General features: G+C 39.6%; 2 protein-coding genes across 5 annotated transcripts in view; one reads left to right on the top strand and one right to left on the bottom strand.

The window, feature by feature from the left end:
• Positions 1-283, bottom strand: part of LOC133555081 (protein LSM14 homolog B-like) — a 6,822-nt gene extending 6,539 nt beyond the window's left edge. Inside the window, exon 1 of one of the 2 annotated variants that reach the window (XM_061904547.1) lies at positions 1-283. This exon is cut by the window's left edge and continues 75 nt beyond it. In XM_061904547.1, the coding sequence (XP_061760531.1) occupies positions 1-46 (46 nt within the window). In that variant the 5' untranslated portion in view covers positions 47-283. The other variant, XM_061904546.1, reaches the window with a different exon arrangement.
• A 339-nt stretch (positions 284-622) lies between these two features.
• The window catches only part of LOC133555079 (transcription initiation factor TFIID subunit 4-like), a 29,594-nt gene continuing 4,515 nt past the window's right edge, over positions 623-25,701 (top strand). Inside the window, exons 1-13 of one of the 3 annotated variants that reach the window (XM_061904544.1) lie at positions 623-918; positions 2,145-2,762; positions 8,566-8,714; positions 14,054-14,173; positions 14,472-14,636; positions 18,168-18,290; positions 21,021-21,110; positions 21,424-21,657; positions 21,755-21,890; positions 23,027-23,130; positions 23,287-23,455; positions 23,562-23,692; positions 23,783-23,908. In XM_061904544.1, coding sequence (XP_061760528.1) covers positions 666-918; positions 2,145-2,762; positions 8,566-8,714; positions 14,054-14,173; positions 14,472-14,636; positions 18,168-18,290; positions 21,021-21,110; positions 21,424-21,657; positions 21,755-21,890; positions 23,027-23,130; positions 23,287-23,455; positions 23,562-23,692; positions 23,783-23,908 — 2,418 coding nt within the window. In that variant the 5' untranslated portion in view covers positions 623-665. Of the gene's footprint in view, positions 919-2,144; positions 2,763-8,565; positions 8,715-14,053; positions 14,174-14,471; positions 14,637-18,167; positions 18,291-21,020; positions 21,111-21,423; positions 21,658-21,754; positions 21,891-23,026; positions 23,131-23,282; positions 23,456-23,561; positions 23,693-23,782; positions 23,909-25,701 lie in introns of those variants that run through there. The other 2 variants (XM_061904543.1, XM_061904545.1) reach the window with 2 other exon arrangements.

A 25,701-nucleotide genomic window follows, 5' to 3' on the forward strand; every position in this document is an offset into this window, starting at 1 on the left:
AAAGCAAGCCTATTTTGCAGCCAATGTATGGTTTTGTAAAACTCATGGCCGAAGATGGACGCTGATGCAGAACGCCACAATAAGTTCGTTCTTCAACTAGAAGCCTCGCCCACTGTTGGTTCGTCGCACCTGCCCGTGATGAAACAGCTGGATGGTTTAAATTAACTTCGGACACATGACGCGCAGATCATATGCAAAAGTAATTAGATTTAAAAAGGTATTAATCAACCACTTTGAGTTGTGTCGGAAATGCTCGAACTAAATAAAGTTTCAATAAAAAGGGACAAGCGGTAGAAAAATGGATGGTTGGTTTATATGCTTTTAAACACTCAGGTTGATTGGCAACACTAAATGTGTGAATGTTGTCTATCTGTGTTGACCCGGTGATGAGGTGGCGACTTGTCAAGGGTGTGCTTCGCCCTCCGCCCGAATGCAGCTGAGACATGCTCCAGCGACACCCGGAAAGGGACAAGCGGGGAAAAAATGCATGGATGGACCCTCAATTATGCACCCACTAGAGGTCGCTCTTAGCTCGCTATTCTGTACTTGTTTACATCTCCGGCCGTCAGGCACTCAGGCACATTTGCGCCCCACTTTCGTTTCTTCAAAGGACCAACCAGAACGACTTCCGGGCTCACGTCACGGACGGCGCATCCAATCGGCGCATGCGTCCCGCGAACCAGCGTATCTTGGCAAAGATGGCGGCGGGGTCCGAAACGAAAAACAATGACGTTTTCCTCAAAACGAAGGCGGACAAAAAAGTGATTCGTGATTTAGCCGAGTCGGCACCGGTTCGCACGGCTCACGTTAACAACACGACCTTAACAGCTAATCACACAGAAAACGCAGCTGTCGGCAGTATTTCTAAAATTGAAAGCAACCAAATGGGACTTTCACAACCAGATTTTGCCAAGTCAGGTAAGCTATTGTTGTAGTTCCTGACCAATGTATTACACCAGTGTTTTTCAACCTTTTTTGAGCCAAGGCACATTTTTTGCGTTGACGAAAATCCGATAGGCATACCACCAACAGAAATCATTAATAAATGAAAGTCAGTTGACAGCAAAAAGTAGTTGTCGCAATTGTTGAATATGAATTCAACCATAAACAAGCATGCATCAATATAGATCTTGTCTCAAAGTAGGTGTACTGTCACCACCTGTCACATCACCCCCTGGCTTACTTTATTTCCATGATTTGCTGTTGGGGGGCTAATTAATTTAAAACCTCTTCTCACTCCTACGCTTACCAAAGGCATGCGGTAAAAGTAAACATGCGCTAATTATTTTAAAACCTCTTCTCACTACGGCACTTACCAAAGGTATGCATTAAACATTTTAGTGTGATGTAAGCTTGGACCTTAAATCCCACTGAATAGCTCTTAATCTTCTTCCCTTTATGCAATTTCAAATTACCGGTATTGAAATCAGGGGAAGTGTCACTCGTGACGTCACGAGTTTGACCAGGCGGTATAAGCATGCGCTAATTATTTTGGGAAGCGAGTTTGACCCGGCAGTAATTCAAGGCAGGCGCATACTATATGCCCTGCGGCAATTCAAGGAAATACGGTATTTGGTGTTTTTTTGCTGTTTTCCTGTGTGTAGTGTTTTACTTCTTGTCTTGCGATGTTCGGATGTATATTGTACATCCACAGTAAGTCTTTGCTGTCGTCCAGCATTCTGTTTTTGTTTACTTTGTAACCAGTTCAGTTGTAGTTTTGTTCTGCATAGCCTTCCCTAAGCGTCAATGCCTTTTCTTAGAGGCACTCACCTTTTGTTTATTTTTGGATTTAAGCATTAGACACCTTTTTACCTGCACGCTGCCTCCCGCTGTTTCCGATGTCTACAAAGCAATTAGCTACCGGCTGCCACCTACTGATATGGAAGTGTATTACACGGTTACTCTCCACCGACACTCAACAACAACCCATCCATCATTTGCAGACTATAATTACTGGTTTCCCCAAAAATATTTTTAACCCAAATAGGTGAAATTACATAATCTCCCACAGCACACCAGGCTGTACCTCACTGCACACTAGTGGGCCGCGGCAGAGTGGTTGAAAAACACTGTATTACACTATATATGCATACATGGATCTTGGAACTTATGCAGACCCTCCACTGCATGTGTGTGCGTTACAGCTGTAGGGACAGAAGTGTACGCATGTGCGAGTGACTGCGTGGATGCAGCAAGTGGGACAACATCAGCAAAAGAACCGAGCTCGAAAGACCCCGATAATAAGTCCGTCTGTGTTGGCGAGCCAGGGAATAGGCTTTCTCATACTTTTAACGGGCGCGTCGTCCAAGTCTACAACAGAGGCGCACCTGTTGGCAGCGGCGCCCACAAACCACAATCCACTTCCACGGGCGTCGACAACGGACCTGTGACGGAAAACGTCACAACTGTATCCACAACATCCAATGCAATCATTCAAACAACTTCTACGAGTTTGATCAGTCCAGCCACGGTCACGCTTACAAGGCCCCCGATGCCAACGTGTACCGCAGCACGATGCGCAACCAGCACGGGTGCAAACAGAACTGACTCCCAGAGTGGCGCACATGGGACAGCTTCAAGTGTCACCACTGGCTCGGCAACCCCCATCAGGAGCCCAGTTGTTAAGCAGAATCCGAGGAACCATGGACCCTCCACAATTGCTGTCACACCCACTGGTGAAATAAGAGCTGTTACTCCTAAGGTGTTGACCCCCCGATTCTCCCAGCCACAAAAAAATGTCCAAAACATCCAGATCCCTGCAGGTAATTTTCAGTGACTTATAATTTTTTTATTGCTTGCTTGGCCTGAGTCGATGTTAAAATCCCTTGGTTAAAAAGTTATATTTCTGAAACAAAACTGAAACTTTGTAAAGTTTATTGGGATATTTTAATTTGATAGATCCGCTTGTATCACTACATAAACTGATAACTGATAACTGGTTACATGTATGTAACCAGGCAGCACTGTGAGACAGGGGTTAGTGAGGAGGTCGGCAACCCGCCGCTCTAGAACCGCATAGCGCCGCCCTAGTGGCTCTCTGGCGCATTTTCAAAAATGGATGAAAAATGGAAAAAAAGAGGGGAAAATTATATATTTTTTATTTTAATATGGTTTCTGCAGGAGGACAAACATGACACAAACCTCACTAATTGTTATAACGCACACTGTTTATATTAAACATGCTTCACTGTAGGGTTGGGCGATATTGCCTTTTTTTAATACCACGTTATTTTTGGCGATATACGATATATCCATCCATCCATTTTCTACCGCTTATTCCCTTTCGGGGTCGCGGGGGGCGCTGGCGCCTATCTCAGCTACAATCGGGCGGAAGGCGGGGTACACCCTGGACAAGTCGCCACCTCATCGCAGGGCCAACACAGATAGACAGACAACATTCACACTCACATTCACACACTAGGGCCAATTTTTTTTTTTTTGTGTTGCCAATCAACCTATATACTACGATATTTTGCCTTAGCCTAGAATGAACACTTGATACATATAATCACAGCAGTATGATGATTCTGTGTCTACATTAAAACATTCTTCTTCATTCTGTATTAATACATGCTACTTTTAAACTTTCATGCAGAAAAGGAAATCACAACTAAGTCAATTTACCAAAACTGTATTTATTAAAGTTAGTAGCAGGTGACTTTTCAAATGATGCTACATATTAGCAGTAATGCTACTTACGGTAGCAACGCTTGTGCCCCACACTTGACAAATTTGTCTATTCGACATCTTCTCGCTTGAAAACGAACCACCGCCAGACGATGGACCCCGTGCTGTTTTTCTTGGGAATAAGTTCTTCCTTCATTTGTTACGATATTTGCACCTTCTTTCTCTCGCAACAACCCACTAGCATCACAGCTAACGTTAGCCATGCCGCTACCTCTCCGCTGGGCGAGGGCGTATACGTATGACGTGACAGTAAGTGACGTATGAATGTGCGCCTGCTTGTCTGTGAGGAGACACAGAAAAGAGCGAGGAGAGTGTAATGCCCGCAGCTGCGTGAGAACGTCTACTCGAATATAACGATATAGTCATTTTCTATATCGCACAGAGACAAACCCGCGATATATATTGTATATCGATATATCGCCCAGCCCTACTTCACTGATTTGAGTATTTGGCGAGCGCCGTTTTGTCCTACTAATTTTGCCTGTCCTTGAACTCACCGTAGTTTGTTTACATGTACAACTTTCTCTGACTTTCTAGGACGTGTTTTATTCCACTTCTTTTTCTCTCTCATTTTGTCCACCAAACTTTTAATGTTGTGCGTGAATGCACAAAGGTGGGTTTTGTTGATGTTATTGACTTGTGTGGAGTGCTAATCAGACATGTTTGGTCCATGCATGACTGCAAGATAATCGGTGCTAACATGCTATTGAGGCTAGCAATATGTATATATTGCATCATTATGCCTCATTTGTAGATATATTTGAGCTTATGTAGTTTCTTTTAAGTCCTCTTAGTTAAATTTATATATCATGACACACTATCTGTATGTAATATGGCTTTCATTTTTTGTGGCTCCAGACAGATTTATTTTTGTATTTTTGGTCCAATATGGCTCTTTTAACATTTTGGGTTGCCGACCCCTGGGTTAGTGCATTGATTGATTGTTTGAAACTTTTATTTGTAGATTGCACAGTACAGTACATATTCCGTACAATTGACCACTAAATGGTAACACCCGAATAAGTTTTTCAACTTTTTTAAGTCGTGGTCCACGTAAATCAATTCATGGTACAAATATGTACTATCATCATAATACAGTCATCACACAAGTTAATCATCAGAGTATTTCTATTGAATTATTTACATTATTTACAATCCGGGGGGTGGGATTAGGAGGGTTTGGTTGATATCAGTACTTCAGTCATCAACAATTGCATAATCAGAGAAATGGACATTGAAACAGTGTATGTCTGACTTAGTAGGATATGTGTAGCGAGCAGAGAACATAGTGAGTTCAGATAGCATAAGAACAAGTACATACATTAGAAATACTTTTGATATTTTACATTTTGTTATTTATAATCCGGGGAGATGGGATGTGGAGGGGTATGGGTGTTAGTAAAGGGTTGAAGTTGCCTGGAGGTGTTTTAGTGCGGTTTTGAAGGAGGATGTAGATGTGGAATGCACATGTGCTTCACAATCCGAAGATCTTGGGTTCGATCCTGGGCTCGGGATCTTTCTGTGTAGAGTTTGCATGTTCTCTCCCTCCGGGTACTCCGGCTTTCTCCCAACTCCAAAGACAAGCACTTAGGGATAGGTTGATTGACAACAAAAAACTTAAGGTTCAACGTTTATTCGTCACACAGTGAAATGCTTTTTTCCATGCTCTTCAGATATTGCGTACAGTGGGATTCAAACACCAGTTGCAGAATCTAATACATCAAATACCAAAAATACAAGAAATTTAATAACTCTGATGTACATTAATTAAAAGACAATTAAGTTGCACAATAAGTCACAGTAGTTATGGTAGAAGTATCAGTTCAAGTAAAAGTACAGTAGTCAAATACAGTACCAGTGCAATATCAAATAGTATAAAAGTATATACAGTATGTACAGTATAGGAAGCAACAAATATTAAGGTGTCTTGCACCTAGTGTGAATGTTGTCTATCTGTGTTGGCCCTGTGATGAGGTGGCCAGTTGTACCCTGCTTACTGCCCGAATGCAGCTTAGATAGGTTCCAGCGACCCCGAAAGGGACATTGATTGATTGATTGATACTTTTATTAGTAGATTGCACAGTTCAGTACATATTCCGTACAATTGACCACTAAATGTTAACACCCGAATAAGTTTTTCAACTTGTTTAAGTCGAGGTCCATGTTAATCAATTCATGGTACATATACATACTATCAGCATAATATAGTCATCACACAGGTTAATCATCATAGTATATACATTTAATTATTTACATTATTTACAATCCGGGGGGTGGGATGAGGAGCTTTGGTTGATATCAGTACTTCAGTCATTAACAAAAGTATCAATAGAGAAATGGACATTGAAACAGTGTAGGTCTTACTTGGTAGGATATGTACAGCGAGCAGAGAACATAGTGAGTTCAAATAGCCTAAGAACAAGTAAATACATTAGAAGTACATTAGATTTTTTTACATTAGGTTATTTATAATCCTAGGAAATGGGATGTGAATGGGAGAGGGTATTAGTAAAGGGTTTATGTTGTATGGGGGTGTTGTTTTAGAGCGGTTTTGAAGGAATATAGCAGTAGAAAATGGGTGCATGTATTAACTTTTAAGTTTTCAATTTATTTCAGCTGAATGCTATTTACAGTTTAACAAAATCGACACTTTATTTAAACTTATTATCTTTTATAACATACAATTGTTGAGAAAAACAAAGTCAATGGTACACAGTAGCTACACAATGGTAAACTATTTTCTACTCTTTTAAATCATTTTTGTTTCTGCCCTCAAAGTTCTCCTGTGTACAGACTATTATTTCCTGCATTTTAAAATATTAACATACACAAAAAAAAAATGATTTTTTGAAAATAAAAATGTTGATCAAATTATTCTGGTATCTATCATAGAGTGATACTACCCTAATTATCGGCACCACCAATTTATGGATTGATTCTTCAGTGTTGTGTCCTGGCTGACAATGTTGACACAGAAATAGTTAATGCTATATTTATCCTCTTCCTAAACTCTTATTAATGTCCTGTTAATATCTGCTTACTTTCTTCTATCATGAAGTTCCATCTACACTTAAAGTTTATGAAGCACTTATTTGTTGGTTTTGTTTCAAGCTAGCTTTGCAACTAGCTTAGCTATTAGCATGTCTGCTCCTAGCTTGCTCTCAGTGGGTGATATGTTTAGCCTTGTCCTTCATTGATAATGATACTTAAGATACTCAGAAATCACCATAATTGCGGAGATTTTTCATGAATACCGAACTATACTAATGGACACATCACTAATTGTTACTACTCTTTGGAGGCAGCTGAATCTTGATTAACCTTTCCTTTCAAAGAACTGTTCAAAACACTATCTCATTATTATCGGGTTTTTTACTCAAGAAAACAATCACTGGTAGCAGTTATAAAATAATGAATTTGTGCCTCAAAACTGGTCTTCAGCTATAAATTATTTTATTATTCGTGCAAATTATCAATTAATCTAGTAATCAAATAAAACAAACGTTTGAGCCTGAATGCGTCTTTTAGGGAAAATATGTAAAATAAACAAGTTTTTTTCTGGTGACCTTTATACGGTCTTCTCATGGACGCACATAACATTGAAATTGCATGTTTATTGCAGGCACATCTCTTTATATTATTAAAATAAAAGAAAGAAAAAAAGTGTCGCCCGATGAACATGAACCAGGTAATTCTGTTTAGAACTTATACAATACATAATATTTGAAGTCTTAAAGAACTAAACTAAAATGGATAAGTGACAAATGTATTTAAAAATTTAACACATACATGTTTAAAAAAGTTATAATTGTAAGAGGGTTGTTTGATTTATGGAAAAACAACTCGGTAGTATAACCATACAATCTATAGAAGACAACATTTCATCACATGCCCACATGTTTGAATAAAACATTTGTTATGTAAGTCAAACAGATAAGATATACTTTACTTTTTTCTGTTTGTTTGCTGATCTTAAACATGAAGGATAATTTCTGGTAATGTGTTGCATTACCGATGTAGTGCTAATGTGTAATGTTAGCTTTTTGACAGTGCAATCATTTCATCAAAATGTCTGTCTTTTTTACTTTTAAATGATCGCAAAACCTTTGACAGCTCCTCTTGTATTCTCTCTCGACCACTTTGTCATTGTTTTTCTTTTAGTTCAACAATAGTTGCACTTTTCTCATGTATGCTCTATTGGAGCAGTATCACACTTACTCATTAAACAAATCATGGAAGCAACAAAACAAAAATCGATGCTTTTTCACATCCTTGTAGCCTGAGTTCAGAATATGTACTTAACATATCCGCATCAGAACAATGAACCAGTAAAGTAGATTTGATTGCTGTAATGTTTCCTTTAACTCATAGTTTTCTATATCAATGACATCATTCATGATAAAAACATTGTTACATTTAATAATATCTAATCGTGTTGGTCAAAGGCAAAGTTTTTTTATTCCTCACTGTACTTACGTTTTCATTTAAGAGGTAATGAATGTGGGTCTACAGTCTACAAGTGATGAGTTATATATTTATTTATATTATGTAGTTTATGAGCTCAGCTATTCATTCAGCCTCATCGCACCAGCAGAGGTGGACACCTCCCTCAGACTATTGGAAAGATGCTTAAATGTCAAAGGTTTTAATTCAATGACTGTAATAAAAATATATATAATAATCAGTTGCACATTTGGATAAAAGCATCAACTTTGAAACTTATCAAGAGAAAATAACAATTCTTACACAAAACTAAAGCAACTCCACATTTGCCATGATGGTGGTCAGGAAGACAAGTATGTGAATCAGAATCAGAATCAGACATACTTTATTAATCCCTGAGAGGAAATTAAAATCCTCTGTTTTCACCTGTGATAGGTATGGTTTTGGTTCGCAGTGAAAGTGGGCAACTGCTGATGATTCACCAACAGACCTTGGCTCAGATGCAAACTCAGGCACAGTCCCAAAGTGCAGTGACACCACCGCCTTCAGCCTCCTGCAGCACCAGCCAGATCAAATCTCCGCAGGTACTGAGACTTCCCAACACATGGAAACACTACATGTGACAAAATGCTATTCAATTAATCATTCATTCATTTTCTACCGCTTGTTGTTTTTGGGGTCGCGAATAAACATTTTTTGAGACTTTGGGAAAGGGGCCATAGTTCGTTAGAGAACTCACACATATACAATCTTCAAACTCCACATTTAAAGGCTTGCACTAAAATTAAAATCCAAAATGTGATAGCAATGACCAATCTTTTACTTTCGGCTAGTCTCACAAGAGCTCTGCTTTGCATCTCCCTCTGTTACGCCAACTGTACCACCGACAAATGTCTTCTCTAACCACATCTAGAAACTGCCTCTTTGATCTCCTTTTTCTCCTCCCTGGCATCCCATCTCCACTTTCCTTTGAGCAATATAGACTCTATTTTTCTTTCTCACATGGCCAAACCTGCTCAGTCGGTTCTCTCTGACCTTGTCTGCAACCTATCATTAATAATCAAAATTTTCAATAGTACCCAACTGGTATATTTCTGGAGATACACAATCATTGTAGATGTACAGTAGTACCTCAACTTACGAGCTTAATTGGTTTTGTGACGGAGCTCTTAAAGGGGAACATTATCACAATTTCAAAAGGGTTAAAAACAATAAAAATCAGTTCCCAGTGGCTTGTTGTGTTTTTTGGGGTTTTTTCAAAATTTTACCGGTCCCCGAATATCCCTAAAAAAAGCTTTAAAGTGCTTGATTTTCGCTCTTTGCGATGCGACTATCCATTTCCCTGTGACGTCATACAGTGCTGCCAATGTAAACAAACAACGGCGAATACCACAGCAAGATATAGCGACATTAGCTCGGATTCAGACTCGGATTTCAGCGGCTTAAGCGATTCAACAGATTACGCATGTATTGAAACGGATGGTTGGAGTATGAAAGTATTGAAGAAGAAACTGAAGCTATTGAGCGAATAGATATTGACGCTATTCATAGCCATAGCATGGCCGAATAGCTGCGTTAGCATCGCCGGTAAAATGTGCGGACCAAACGATCAGGACTTTCGCAACTCGTGACACTGGAGCAACTTAAATCCTTCGATTGGTAAGTGTTTTTTTCGCATTAAATGTGGGTGGAAGGAAACGTAATATAGTTGCAAATGCATCTGCAGGTTATCCATACATCTCTGTGCCATGTCTGCTTTAGCACCACCGGTAAATAGCATGTTAGCATCGATTAGCTGGCAGTCAACATCAACAAAACTCACCTTTGTGAATTCGTTGACTTTATAGTTGCAAATGCATCTGCAGGTTATCCATACATCTCTGTGCCATGTCTGCTTTAACACCGCCGGTAAATAGCATGTTAGCGTCGATTAGCGTAGCATGTTAGCATCGATTAGCTGGCAGTCACGCCGCAACCAAATATGTCTGATTAGCACATAAGTCAACATCAACAAAACTCACCTTTGTGATTTCATTGAATTTATCGTTGCAAATGCATCTGCAGGTTATCCATACATCTCTGTGCCATGTCTGTCATCGCCGGTAAAATGTGGAGACACTTTGGTACATTCAATGGGGGTCTGGCGGCAGACACTTTCGCATCTTCGGGCCAGTGGTGCAACTTGAATCCCTCCCTGTTAGTGTTGTTACACCCTCCGACAACACACCGATGATGTCTCCAAGGTTCCAAAAAATAGTCGAAAAAAACGGAAAATAACAGAGCTGGGACCCGGTGTTTGTAATGTGTTAAAAATGAAAATGGCAGCTGTATTACCTCGGAGACGTCACGTTCTGACGTCATCGCAAAAAGAGTGATAAACAGAGAGGCGTGTAATTCGCCAAAATTCACCCATTTAGAGTTCGGAAATCGGTTAAGAAAATATATGGTCTTTTTTCTGCACCATCAAGGTATATATTGATGCTTACATAGGTCTGGTGATAATGTTCCCCTTTAACTCAATACACTTGTATTTTAAATCAACGCCTCCCATTGAAATTAATTGGAATCAAATGGTTCTGCCTCCCTCTCCAAAATAGCACAATTTTAACATGTATCTTGTCCTTTTAGAAGAAAAACTAACTTATAGAAAAGTTGTATGTATAATAATAATAATACAATATACTACTACTTTTAACTACATTAGTTTCATGTACTTCTACAGTATCTCCCTTCAGTTTCTTCTCTGTGAAACACACCATCAGCAGTTGTTCTTATTTTTATGAATAAGTGTACGCCATTTAGATATTTTAACATTCTTTGCTTGCGTTTTCGACTTGTCTGCTTCAGTATGGTGCAGACGAGCAGTGATATGCTGCAATTGTTTCGCCAAGTTGGCAACACGCTTCGGCCGAGCGTGGTCAAGCAATAATCAAAATTGCGCCGCTGAAGTGGCAGCTGGTTGCATCAGTTCTGATTCTATGATGTTCCCTCTTGCTTTCATGTGTTTTTTGATTTATTTTTGTGAACTTTTTGTATCTGCAAGTAAAGTATAAGTGTAGTAGCAGAGAGTTATGGTGATATTTGAATATATTATTTACAAGTTATGTCAAACTCTAGCTATAAGGTATTGCTAGCGAGTAAGACCAGATGTTTTGGGTGGATCTTACAGGATTTCCTGTGACATTCGCTATGCCAACTAATGGCAGGAATGATTGTACCTCAAAATTTTGCTTGCAGCTTAAAGCATAACAACTAGTCGGGGGACAGCTCTTATCTCAAAACACTGTTAAGTTGAAGTACCTCTGCATTGACTAAAACAGGACTAGAAAAACCCTGTTATTAACAACAAATACATTTGTATACAGTTCAGTTTGTTGTGTATTTTGTGTGTATGCCCAATTCAAGTGTAGTAGAATAACCAATTTGTACTGTATTATGTATGTGTGTATGTTTTTTGGCACCTCTGTGTTGGGTAGTATGGCTGTAAATATTCTCCTTCATTCAAGTCATTGTATTCTCAGGGTATTGAATTGATTGCAACTACTGAATTGATCGCAACTGGACTAGTCGCGATCAATTGCAACTGCAGTCTAATTATAGCTTGATGGAGCATCATTGACTACAGGCTGGAGTAAGATATTAGTGGTTCCTTGGTAGAACCTCAACATCCAAGCAATTATTTCAGTATTGTTGTTTCTATATTTATATTTATATTTACTCCTCTCTGAGCTGCCACCTTATGGTGGTAGAGGAATTTGCGTGTCCCAATGATCCTATGAGCTATGTTGTCCGGGGGCTTTATGGCCCCTGGTAGGGTCTCCCAAGACAAACTGGTCCTCGGTTAGGGATCAGACAAAGAGCAGCTCGAAGACCTTTTATGAAGAATAAAGATCAAGGACTTGGATTTCCCTCGCCCGGATACGGATCACCAGGGCCCCCCTCTGGAGCCAGGCCCAGAGGTGGGGCACGATGGCGAGCGCCTGGTGGCCGGGCCTGTCCCCTTGGAGCCCGGACGGGCACAGCCAGAAAAGGCAACATGGGACCCCTCTCCAATGGGCTCACCACCCTTAGCAGGGGCCATACAGGTTGGGTGCAATGTGAGCTGGGCGGCAGCCAAAGGCAGGGCACTTGGCCGTCCAGTCCTCGGCTACATAAGCTAGCTCTTAGGACGTGGAACGTCACCTTGCTGGGGGGGAAGGAGCCTGAGCTAGTGCGCGAGTTGGAGAAGTTCTGGCTGGATATAGTCTGACTTACTTCGATGCACAGCAAGGGCTCTGGAACCTGTTCTCTCAAGAGGGTCTGTACTCTCTTCCACTCTGGCGTTGCCAGCAGTGAGAGGCGACGGGCTGTGGTGACAATTCTTGTTGCCCCCTGGCTCAAAGCCTGCACGTCGGAGTTCAACCCAGTGAATGAGCGGGTAGCATCCCTCAGCCTTCGGGTGGGGGGACGGGTCCTAACTGTTGTTTGCACTTACACGCCAAACGGCAGCTCCGAGTACCCGCCCTTTTTGGATTCAATCGAGGGAGTACTAGAGAGTGCTCCCCTGGGTGATTCCCTTGTTCTACTGGGGGACTTCAACGCTCTTATTGGCAACGACAGTAAAACCTGGAGAAGCGTGATTGGGAAGAATGGCCGCCCGGATCTGAATCCGAGTGGCGTTTTGTTATTGGACTTTTGTGCTCGTCACAGATTGTCCATAACATAAGCACAGCTTTCTACCGATCACCACCTGGTGGTGAGTTGGCTGCAATGGTAGGCGAGGATGCCGGACAGACCTGGCAGGCCCAAACGCATTGTGAGGGTCTGCTGGGAACGCCTAGCAAAGTCTCCTGTCAGAGAGAGTTTCAATTCCTGCCTCCAGAAGAACTTTGAAAATGTCACGAGGGAGGCGCTAGACATTGAGTCAGAGTGGACGATATTCCGTACCTCTATTGTCGAGGCGGCCGATTGGAGCTGTGGCCACAAGGTGGTTGGTGCCTGTCGTGGTGGTAATCATAGAACCCGGTGGTGGACACCAGCAGTGAGGGATACTGTCAAGCTGAAGAAAGAGTCCTATCGGATCTTTTGGCTCATAGGACTCCGAAGACGGCAGACAGGTACCGACAGGCCAATCGGTGTGCGGCTTCTGCGGTCATGGAGGCAAAAACTCAGACATGGTAGGAGTTCGGGGAAGCCATGAAAAACAACTCCCAGACTGCTTCGAAGCGATTCTGGACCACCATACGCCGCCTCAGGAAGGGGAAGCAATACACTGACAACACCGTGTATGGTGGGGATGGTGTTCTGCTGACCTCGACTGCGGATGTTGTGGATCGGTGGAGGTAATACTTTGAATACTTCCTCAATCCTACCAACACGTCCTATAAGGAAGCAGTGCCTGGGGAATCTTTGGTGGGCTCTCCTATTTCTGGGGCTGAGGTTGCTGAGGTAGTTAAAAAGCTGCTCGGTGGCAAGGCCCCGGGCGTGAATGAGACCGGCCCGGAGTTCCTTAAGGCTCTGGATGCTGTGAGGCTGTCTTGGTTGACAAGACCCTGCAACATCACGTGGACATCAGGGGCGGTACCTCTGGATTGGCAGACTGGGGTGGTGGTTCCTTTCTTTAAAAAGGGGAACCGGAGAGTGTGTTCCAACTGGCCTGGGAACGCCCCAAGGTCCCCCGGGAGGAGCTGGACGAAGTGGCTGGGGAGAGGGAAGTCTGGGCTTTCATGTTTAGGCTGCTGCCCCCACAACCCAACCACGGATAAGCAGGAGAAGATGGATGGATGGATGGATGGATGAATGGATTTCTTTTTTTAGTATTTACATTTCATTTGTCAAAAAATTGTTTTGTATTGCCACAATTTGGTTGAACACATTGTTTTTTACTTTGGCGTACTGTGAATTATATGTGAGAAACTATAATGTCGTCTCTGTTATTGTACAGGCCTCACAGGCATCACTGCTTGCCCGTGTTGTTACACCCACCACATTTGTCCAACAAGGCTCAGCAGCCCAGACCACATTGCCAACTACTTCTACACTGCAGAAACCTCCAGTGCTGCAGGTATGTTCGACTTACATCAAATATGTTAGCATGTAAATTCTGAAATCAGTGAGGGGCCGCTAAAGAGTAAAAGCCCCAGGTGAAATTGATTGCACTGACATCCTCGTCTTATGCTTGCTTTTGATCACAATAAAGGTTTGACTATAAATGTGCAAGGCTTACAGTAAAAATATCTAATAATTGTTGCATGTGTTGACTAATACTTATTTACCAGCAACATTTTAAATATGTACACATTTGCTGAGATGCTATTCTAACATTGTTTTCTTGTCCATTTACTGCAAATGGACTTGTGCAGAACCCTGTCATACTCGGAGGAAATGCCACCACTCTGGAACAAATTCAAAGAATCCCAAACACAGTTCAGCCTGCATCTGCAATTCGAGCGCAAACACCGAGTTCTGGGTTCTTGGGAGCCACTGGGAACTCTGTCACTCCAACAGCAATAACACCAATCTCAGCAGTAAGAGAAAGTATATATTATGAAATATATCATGTAAGGTTATGATCAAGGGCAAAGGACTGAGTGGGGGGACACATTGGAAGCCTTACAGATATTTATAACCTCATAACATAACCTAAATTCTGATATAAATATGGAAATAATCAAAGAAATATATAATATGCATCTTTAAAAAAAATCTATTTGACATCAGTCCTCACTCATTTTAATATTTCTAATGCTGCCTAACAGCATACTTGCCAACCATGAGACCTCCGATTTCGGGAGGTAGGGGTTGGGGGGCGTGGTTTAGAGGGGAGGAGTATATTTACAGCTACAATTCACCAAGTCAAGTATTTCATATATATATATATAAATATATGTAAATATAAATAAAATAAATACTTGAATTTCAGTGTTCATTTATTTACACATATACACACACATAACACTCATCTACTCATTGTTGAGTTAAGGGTTGAATTGTCCATCTTTGTTCGATTCTCTGTCACTATTTTTCCAACCATATGCATGTACAGTAGATGGCAGTATTTTCCTGTTTAAGAGCGTCACAACATTGCCGTTTACGGCAGACGAACTGCTTTACGGTAGACGAAAACGTGACTACTGTTTTTGTGTGTTGTTACCGCACTGGTAGGATGTTAATAAAACTGCTTAACAACAAACCCACATAAGAAACCAAGGACTCGCCCTCGATCATTCTACAGTTATAACGTCATTGGGCAGACATGTTTATATTGTGGGAAAGCGGACGTGAAAACAGGCTGTCCTCACTCAGGTCCGCATGGAGCTGGAGGGGGCGTGGCCTCCAGCTCCGCCTGAATTTCGGGAGATTTTCGGGAGAAAATTTGTCCCGGGAGGTTTTCGGGAGAGGCGCTGAAATTCGGGAGGGTTGGCAAGTATGCCCAACAGCCTAAAGCTCCCCATGGCGCTTATATCTCTTCCCTAACTGTATTACCGTTCTTCTCTTTGTAACAATTGCGTCTGTTTAAAAGGAAATAACGGGCTGATACGTAATACACTTATCACTTTGACATCATCTGCACTTCCTCTCTCCAATTTGCATTGCGTCAACAGCCTTAATCTGACCATGTCCACACAAACAAGGATACTTTAAAAACTATTGCTTTCCCATGCGTTTTGGCCTATTGTACACATGCAAATGCATACTTTAGTCATCAAAAAATTTTACTTTTTAAAATGCTGGTCATTGTGAAGAGTTTTTAGAACGCTGTCTTTGCATGTGGACCGGTGGACTAGGGGTGTCAAACTCAGTCACAGAGGAGCAAAATTTGATGTTTTACAAAGCAATTAACAAAAGATTCACATTGTATCATTGACTACATCTAAGTGTTTGTGCTCATTTTAAAGTTACAAAGGTGTTATCTGCCAATCATCTCTGGTCGCTTTTTTAGCTTGGACAAAATGTGCATGACATCCAATGAAAGTGTTTTTATTTGGGCTTTTTGAAACTCAACTTTTGTCGATTTACTTTTTTTGACACTGGTGTGAAGGAAATACTGTATGCGTTTTAAAAATATATTTGTTCTTATTTGTTTGTTTTTGTTTAAAGAGTTGTAATAGTCTGATATTCCGTAAATGCGTCAAGAGTAGTGAGCACACAAAGGTGGAGACACTGTGGAAGAGAGCAGCTTCCTGCGCACACTGAGATGACTGTGGTTGCTTCTTTTAAAAAGTGATTGTAGAACGACTATCTCCTAGTCATCCTGTTAGCATTCTGGCAAAATCTACATGACCATATTTTCCGGACTATAGAGCGCATTAGGATATAAGCCGCACCCACTAAATTTTAGAAGGAAAACATATTATTCTATATTCTATCCGCACCGGACTATAAGCCGCAGATATATATTGTGAATAGAGTTATTTACACAGAAATATTTTGTAAATGTTTATTTATGTACTTTAAATATTTCCAAACAGTAGTAAAACAGCTGATCTACCAAAACAGAAGCCATCGTTGTGGAGCTAGCTCTCCAACCAGCTAATAATACTATAACACAAGGACTAGTAAATGTGTTAGCATTTTAGCAAATGCTAATGACGCTAGCATCATAACATTACGATAGCAGGTACAAGTATGCAACAAAACACTTCTACAGACATCACACAGAACGGTTTTGTAAGTATTAACGTATAAAGTATAAGTATAAATTATAAAACACTGTGTAGTGTTTTATACTGAATGAAAAATCCATACGATGAGAACACTGAACTGCACGGTGGTTGAAAAAACCCAAACACTACCGATAAATCTAAGGGCACTGCTGCACCTGCTGTGAGCAAATTCGTCCTAAAGCTAGCACCAGACGACACACAATAAAATACCCTCTGTGTTTTTGCTTTTTTTTTTTTTTTGTTGCTTTTTTTTAATAAATTATTTTCATTATTGCCGTTGGCGAAGAAAAATCCATAAATTAGCCGCTTTGTCTTAAAAGCCACAGGGTTCAAAGTTTAGGGAAAAAGTAGTAGCTTCTAGTCCGGAATCTACATTACTTTATATTCACACAAAAACATCAAAATCTGTGAGGTTTGTGACTTCAGTCAGAATGATAACAGACAAGGGTAGTTCTAGGGAGTCTTTCGCAGAATCCCAAAGAGTCTGAGTATGGGTCTGAGATACAAGTGATCTCTGGCATACCATGTTGTCGTTAAAATGATCACTTTTGATTGTGTTTTTACACATCTTTCTTGTGTTATTTTGTAAGGAAAGGTTTTAATAAATAATGTGATGTTGTTTTTAGTCGTGTACAATTAAATATTGCTACTTTTGGTGTTAAGGTATAAGACAAGTGTGGTAATAACTCAAGTTTTTAACCCTCATGTACAAAAGATCATGTACATCGCCTTCCACCCGATTGCAGCTGGGATAAACTTCAGCCCCAACATGACCCTGAGAGGTGACCAGCGGTAGAAAATGGAAAAAGGGAACGTGAAGTTGATTACTTTATAAAAAACTTCAATATGTTTCCATCCAAGGCCTTGTGTAAGTGTGGGGCTGATTTTAAAGATAATGTGCATGTCATTGTATATAAAATATATCACAATAACATCATGTTGGCCATGAAATGATGGTTGACGAGTGACCATGCCATAATTAAGATGACAGGTTTTTTATATATGAATATAAACTACAGGGAAGTCGCTATAAACAAGCGACATTTATGTCCAGGTTACACACGGTTTTGAAGATCGCCTGCCGTCTTCCATTTTCCACTCGAGTCAGAGCAAGCAAGTAAAGGGGTGGACCAGTGACTTGATGCTGTTTTGCACTTTCAAAAAGAAAGCACAAGGGAATAAGCGGTAGAAAATGGATGGATGGATGGAAGAGTTAAATATTTCCAAATCAAAAAATGTTGTCCTCTGCGGTATCATTTTTGGGTAGGATGAATGCGTCTGTCCTTAATATGAGGGATGACACATCACCTGCAATTTCTACGCTTAGGAATATGATGAAAATATATTAATACACACTTGCCGTGACTAAAATGTTATTTCTTTCCCCTCCAGGAGACACTGCAGAATGTGAAGAAGTGTAGAGACTTTCTATCTACGCTGATAAAACTGGTATCCAGTAAGAACCACTCGTCTGAAACCATCGCCAATGTCAAAAAGTTGATCAAGAATCTGCTGGTATGTTCCCTTCGAAAACATACAGTACAACCCTCTGTCCCACACTACGTTTCTAGTGATCCTTAATTTTAAAATAAATAAAGCTCCTATTGCTGGGTTGCACATGGCGTCACATTCGTCTTTCTTCTTTTTGGCTTAATTCACATGATGGTCAACCACCTTAAGCGTAGCAATAAAACAAGTGAGAGTGGGTGCATAGTTTGAGCGGAAAATGCCGTATTGCTGTTCTGTTCTTGGGTGCTCCAATTGCTCAGAGATAGGAAAGAGCTTCCATAGAGTCCCAAAATAAGTGGTTAATAAAGGTAATACATTTATTGAAATGTCTCTCATCATCTTGTGGAATACAATCGAACCATGCTTGTGTCTGCAGTTATCACTTTATAAAATGAGTGATTGAATATATCATTTGTTTGGGAAAATTTTGATGATGCAGTCGAGTTTACTCTATACGACATTAGTAGTGTTTGAGAGCAGAAAAAAATATAGGTCAATAGATTGCATTAGTTTGTGTTCTTTTGTGGTTTCTATGCCTAAATATAACTAAAAAGACCTGGTTATGCAAATTAACGTAATATTAGGTCCAAGTAATACATTTTGTGATTGTTAGTCCAAACCACTGTATTTTCGTTGTTGATTTTCATAACAGAAACTTTAAGTTTAGTTGTTGTGCAGGAAAGCCAAGTGCTTTATTGAACATGGACGACTACATTGTAACGTCTTTGGTGCTATTTGTTAGCATCAAGAACAAATAGTATAAATAAACTACATTACTGGACCTTGATATTGCTAACATACATTGCTGAAAAACAAGGACATCTATAACTAAATGAGACAAAATATTAACTTCACACCATAAAAAACAACTGCAGACATAAGTTGTAAGTGACAAATATCCATCTTTTCATCCATTTTCTACCTCTTGTTTCTCTCGTTTGTAGCAGAAAATCAACTGCAAACAAACATATTATTTTTCTCAGCATCACATTCACAGCAGCATGGCCCTCGCTGTCAATCAATTTTATACTTAGCGATTCACAATTAATGCTTAATTTGTGGACCCCTACCAGATGCAAACGCATAATATGCCTCCAATCTTCTTTAAATCTGTGTTGGTGTCAAAGGAAGTGAGGTCATAGTGAGCATTAACAGCTTGGTGAGGAAAAATGGTTTAAAATCTTTCAAAATTGTTTTTCTTAAGAGTGTATAAATCCACTCCATCCCTTTTAAATTAATTTCTTCATGATCGCGTACATATTTTTCTCTAAACTTAAAAAAAGTTGCCCAAGTTTGCACTGATGCAGATAAATAAACAGTAGCTTAATGAAACTCGAGACCATCGCCTGAAACCCGGACGCTCGAGGTCCCATGATTACAACCCAGCAATACATTAATATATACATACTCAGGGTTTCCCCAGGATTGTCGCCATTGTTCTCCTAATATTTGCACATAACACACTTTGTTTGATTGTTGTGTGCGGGTATATCTCGGGTATATTAAAGTACGTCTACATCGCAGACATGGTGCCTTCGATCGAGACGACCCCGTGCATATTGCTTAAAGGTGCCACATGCAGTAATGTGGCCAGAATTGGTAATGCCTCTATGGCCCCTCCTATGAGTGGTAAACCTATTGGAGGGTGGACCCATAGCCAGGCCCCATGGAGACAGGCCTCATGGGGACAGGCCCGGCCACCAGGCGCTCGCCATCGTGCCCCACCTACGAGCCTGACTCCAGAGGGGGCCCCCGGTGAACCGCACCCGGGCGAGGGAAAGTCCTTGATTGTTATTTTCAATAAAGGTCTTTGAGCTGCTCTTTGTCTGATCTCTCACCTAGGACCTGTTTGTCTTGGGAGACCCTACCAGGGGGCATAGAAGCTCATTGGGACACGCAAACTCCTCTACCACGATAAGGTGGCAGCTCAGAAAGGATTCTATATACTATATATATATATATATATATATATATATATATATATGTATATGTATATGTATAAATATATATATGTACGTATGTTTATATATATATATATATATCTGTATATGTATATATATATATATATTTATTATGTATTTATATATATATATATATATTTATTTATTTATATATGTATGTATGTGTATATATATATATGTATGTGTATATATATATATATATGTATATATATGTATGTATATATATATATATATATTTATATATATATATATATGTATATATTTATATGTATAAATATATATATGTATGTATATATGTGTATGTGCATTCATTTTTTTTTCGCGTTTAATAAAATTTTTTTCATACAGTAGTTAACTCAAAATTAATTCAATAAAAATACTGTAGTTATCATTTTTTTATCATTATTAACTGCAACCAAGATGGATACTTTTCAAATTTTAACCTGAATAAATGCTTCTTATGTTCTGTACATTACGTGTTGTACAAGTTAATCATATTCATTTGGCCTCATGACAATGTGTAAACCTGGCAAAGTGTGATATTCAGCATGCTAAACAATCTGTAATTTGCCACAAAAGGTCCCTCCTTTATTCATCAAGGTAACTGCATTTATTTAGGTGGAAATACCACAGAATTGGTTTTAAGAATCAAACACTGATCATAATGTAAGACATTTTTCATTATGTTACATTAGTTAGACTGGATGTGACCCGAAGAACAATGTGTGTGATTGTTTCTGCATGTTATATATTTTTTTGTGTTTTTTTTCAACAGGTAGCAAAGCTTGAGCCGGAAGAGTTTACCACTAAGTTGTACAAGGAGCTCAACTCGTCACCGCAGCCTTGCCTTGTGCCTTTCCTAAAGGTAAGACTTTGTTCTAACTGGCACCTTGTTCTGGCAAAAGTAGAGATTTCCGGTAAGTTATTTTTTAGAAAATACAACTTGGTAGAAGAAGAAATAACTTTTGTAGAAGGGTTGTTGAATGAAAAGTAATTTGCTGTAGCTAATTTACATTTTTGTAAACACTGTGGGAGGAAAACATGTTTTCATTACTGGCATACATGGGCAAATAAATGACAGAACTTTTTAAAATATTTTTTTCTGTTTTTCCTCATTGTATCTTAAAAACTATAGCAAGTTTTAATTTGTCTTATCTTTGCCAAATGTCTGACTCTAGCGAAGCCTCCAAGCTCTGCGCCAGTTGACCCCAGATGCAGACGCTTTTATCCAGCAGAGCCTCCAGCCTCGTACAAGCGCTCAACCTTCGGCTGTGGCTTCTTCATCCCTGACAACAGTGGTGATGCGACCGCCACTTTCCCCCAAAGCCGCTATCTCTGCAGCCACCAGCACTTCTGCAAACAAAACCACCATCGTCACTGTCTCTCAACCGCCTTATAGTAAACCTGGAATGGTATTTTTGTTGTTTGTTTCTATCTAATTATTCACATTGTCATTCATGTGGAAAACTTACTTGACAGTTTGTGTTGCATCTCTGTAAATGTTTGTAGATTGTTACCAAGCAACAAGGAGTGATGGTGAACCCTCAGGGGACGTTGGCTCAGTCGTCAATAGTAACTCTCAGAGGACCATCTCACAGTCGCATCAATCTGGGACAGCCTCCTGTGGTCAAGCAGCTTAATTCAGGTGCCATCATTTTCCGAATGCAATTAGCCTTATTGACAACATCCACAGTTGCACTTTAGATAATTCTATCACCATAGCAAATTGTTGTTTTCAAAATGTACAAACTTTATAGAAATGGCTAGTTTGAAAACAAAATTAATGTTTTAAGATATTTAAATGCAAATTACTGCAAGTGTGCAACCTTTGTAAATACATTTATGGAATTTGACACTGAGGGTTGACTGATTTAAAGGCACATCTGTATGAGTCTGTTAGTCCAGTGTCTTTCAACCACTGTGCCGTGGCACACTAGTGTGCCGTGAGATGCAGTCTGGTGTGCCGTGGGAGATTATCTAGTTTCACCTATTTTGGTTAAAAATATTGTTTGCAAAGCAGTAATTATAGTCTGCAAATGATGTGTTGTCGTTGAGTGTCGGTGCTGTCTAGAGCGGGAGGCAGTGTGCAGGTAAAAAGGTGTCAAATGCTTAAGCCAAAAATAAACAGAAAGTGAGTGCCCCTATGAGAAAAGACATTGAAGCTTAGGGAAGGCTATGCAGAACGAAACTAAAACTGAACTGGCTACAATGTAAACAAAAACAGAATGCTGGACAACAGCAAAGACTTACTGTGGAGCATGTCCGAACATGACATGACAATCAACAATGTCCCCACAAAGAAGCATTAAAAACAACTGAAATATTCTTGATTGCTAAAACAAAGTAGAAATATCGCTCAAAGGAAGACATGAAACTGCTTTAGGAAAATACCAAAAAAAAAGGAGAAAACACCATCAAAATAGGAGCACAAGACAAGAAGTAAAACACTACACACAGGAAAAGAGTGAAAATAAGTCAGGGTTTGATGTGATAGGTTGTGACAGTACACCTACTTTGAGACAAGAGCTATATTGATGCATGCTTGGTTATGCTTTAAAGTCGTATCAAACAATTGTGACAACGACTTTTTACTGTCAACTGAGTTTCTTTTTTTAATGATTTCTGCTGGTGGTGTACCTCTGCATTTTTTCAACGCCAAAAATGTGCCTTGGCTCAAAAAAGGTTGAAAAACGGTGTTAGTCATCCATTTGTCATTAGGGATAATGCTACTGGCATCTTGTGGATGGTCTGTATCACTGTATCGTCTTTTTGTTTCTACAGTCAAGCAGACTCTGGGTGCTAATTCTGTTCAAGTTGTCAGCCAAACTCCTCTCCAGGCTTCGCAGAAGAACAAGATGCAGCAAATAAGCAGTGCAACCTTGAGGTCTGTGACAGAGGTCTCAAGTCAATTATGCTGTGACATCTACACTGAACTGAAATTTGCACTTAATTTCCATTGTGGTCAATTATCCACTGAACTATCCGCCAATGCTTGCGCTATTGTTCATATTGAAATAATTTATTTATTCCCCCCCAGGGATGATGATGATGATATCAATGATGTGGCCTCAATGGCCGGAATAAACCTGTCAGAAGAGAGTGCTCGTATCCTAGCAACTAACTCGAGGCTTGTTGGTGCTGTGACCCGATCTTGTAAGGACGAGGCTTTCCTCTCCACGTACTTGCTCTCTCAGAGAGCTCTGGAAATTGGTGAGACACACACATGCATGCAAAGAAAAAAACACACTTTTCTGCTCCTTTAATGTGGTTTCATTCTCACCTTTCTGGAATTTGTTCACTCTCTCTTTTGAGGCAGGTATAAATTTTGGTGTCCAGGAATTAGGGGTGAATGTTGTAAATTATATTGCCCATGCTGCTCAGTTCAGACTACAGAGCCTGATGGAAAAGGTCTCCCAAGTGGCACAGCAGAAGAACTCAACCTTCAAAGTAATCATCAATGAGTGTGTCAGTGGGAAAGACGCATCACAGCACAGATGTTTGATTTTCAACTTTTGCTGTCGCATTCCCCCCCTTAAGGAAGATAAACGGCATGAACAGGTCACCGAAGTGCGAACCCAGCTCAAATTCTTTGAGCAGCTGGATCAGCTGGAGAAGCAGAAGAAAGAAGAGCTGGAGAGGGAGATCCTCCTAAAGGCTGCTAAGGTAACTGTATGACAACATGATTAACATGGACAGCTTAGTCTTTACTCTTATGTGTTCATGAGGGGCCCTTGTCTCACATGTACTGAAATGAAAAAAGATGCACATTTTCCCCCTCAACTTCATCTAGAATAATAATAATAATAATAATAATGGATGAGATTTATATTGCGCTTTTTCTATTGTTAGATACTCAAAGCGCTCACAGAGAAGTGGGAACCAATCATTCATTCACACCTGGTAGTGGTAAGCTACATATGTAGCCACAGCTGCCCTGGGGTAGACTGACGGAAGCGTGGCTGCCAGTTTGCGCCTACGGCCCTTCCGACCACCACCAATCATTCATTCATCATTCATTCACCAGTGTGAGCGGCACCGGGGGCAAGGGTGAAGTGTCGTGCCCAAGGACACAACGGCATCGATTTGGATGTCAATAGGTGGGAAGCGAACCTGCAACCCTCAGGTTTCTGGCACGGCCGCTCTACCCACTACGCCACCAGAATGCGCTCTAAGGTGGAGCAACCATTAAATCTGGTCTTTCTGCGTATTCTCCTATCGATTTAAGTCAGGGGTCACCAACGCGGTGCCCGCGGGCACCAGGTCGCCAGTAAGGACCAGATGAGTCGCCCGCTGGCCTGTTCTAAAAATAGCTCAAATAGCAGCACTTACCAGTGAGCTGCCTCCATTTTTTAAGTTGTATTTATTTACTAGCAAGCTGTTCTCGCTTTGCTCGACATTTTTATTTCTAAGAGAGACAAAACTCAAATAGAATTTGAAAATCCAAGAAAATATTTTAAAGACTTGGTTTTCACTTGTTTAAATAAATTCATTTATTTTTTTACTTTGCTTCTTATAACTTTCAGAAAGACAATTATAGAGAAAAAATACAACCTTAAAAATGTTTTTAGGATTTTTAAACACATATACCTTTTTAACTTTTAAATTCCTTCCTCTTCTTTCCTGACAATTTAAATCAGTTTTCAAGTACATTTATTTATTTTTTTATTGTAAAGAATAATAAATAAGTTTTAATTTAAATCTTCATTTTAGCTTCTGTTTTTTCGACAAAGAATATTTTTGAAATATTTCTTCAAACTTATTATGATTAAAAATAAAATAAAAATATTCTGGCACATTTAGAATATCTTGAGAATCAAATTTAAATCTTATCTCAAAGTCTTTTGAATTTCTTTTCAAATTTTTGTTCTGAAAAATCTAAAAGAAATAATGATTTGTCTTTGTTAGAAATTTAGCTTGGTCCAATTTGTTATGTATTCTAACAAAGTGCAGGTTGGATTTTAACTTATTTAAAACATGTCATCAAAATTCTAAAATGAATCTTAATCAGGAAAAATGACTAATGATCTTCCATAAATTCTTTTTTAAATTTTTTCAAAAATATTCTAATCAGCTAGATTTTCTCTTCTTTTTTTCGGTTAAATTTTGAATTTTAAAGAGTCGATATTGAAGATAAACTATGTTTCAAAATTTAATTTTCATTTTTTTCGTGTTTTCTCCTCTTTTAAACCGCTCAATTATGTTTTTTTTTAATGATTTATTCTCTACAAAATACCTTCCGTAAAAGGAAAAAAAATGTACGATGGAATGACAGACAGAAATACCCTTTTTTTTTTATATATACAGTATATAGATTTATATATTAAAGGTAAATTGATCAAATTGGCTATTTCTGGCAATTTATTTAAGTGTGTATCAAACTGGTAGCCCTTCGCATTAATCAGTACCCAAGAAATAGCTCTTGGTTTCAAAAAGGTTGGTGACCCCTGATTTAAGTA

Source organism: Nerophis ophidion, linkage group LG06 (assembly GCF_033978795.1).
Source record: "Nerophis ophidion isolate RoL-2023_Sa linkage group LG06, RoL_Noph_v1.0, whole genome shotgun sequence".
Lineage (NCBI taxonomy): Eukaryota > Metazoa > Chordata > Actinopteri > Syngnathiformes > Syngnathidae > Nerophis > Nerophis ophidion.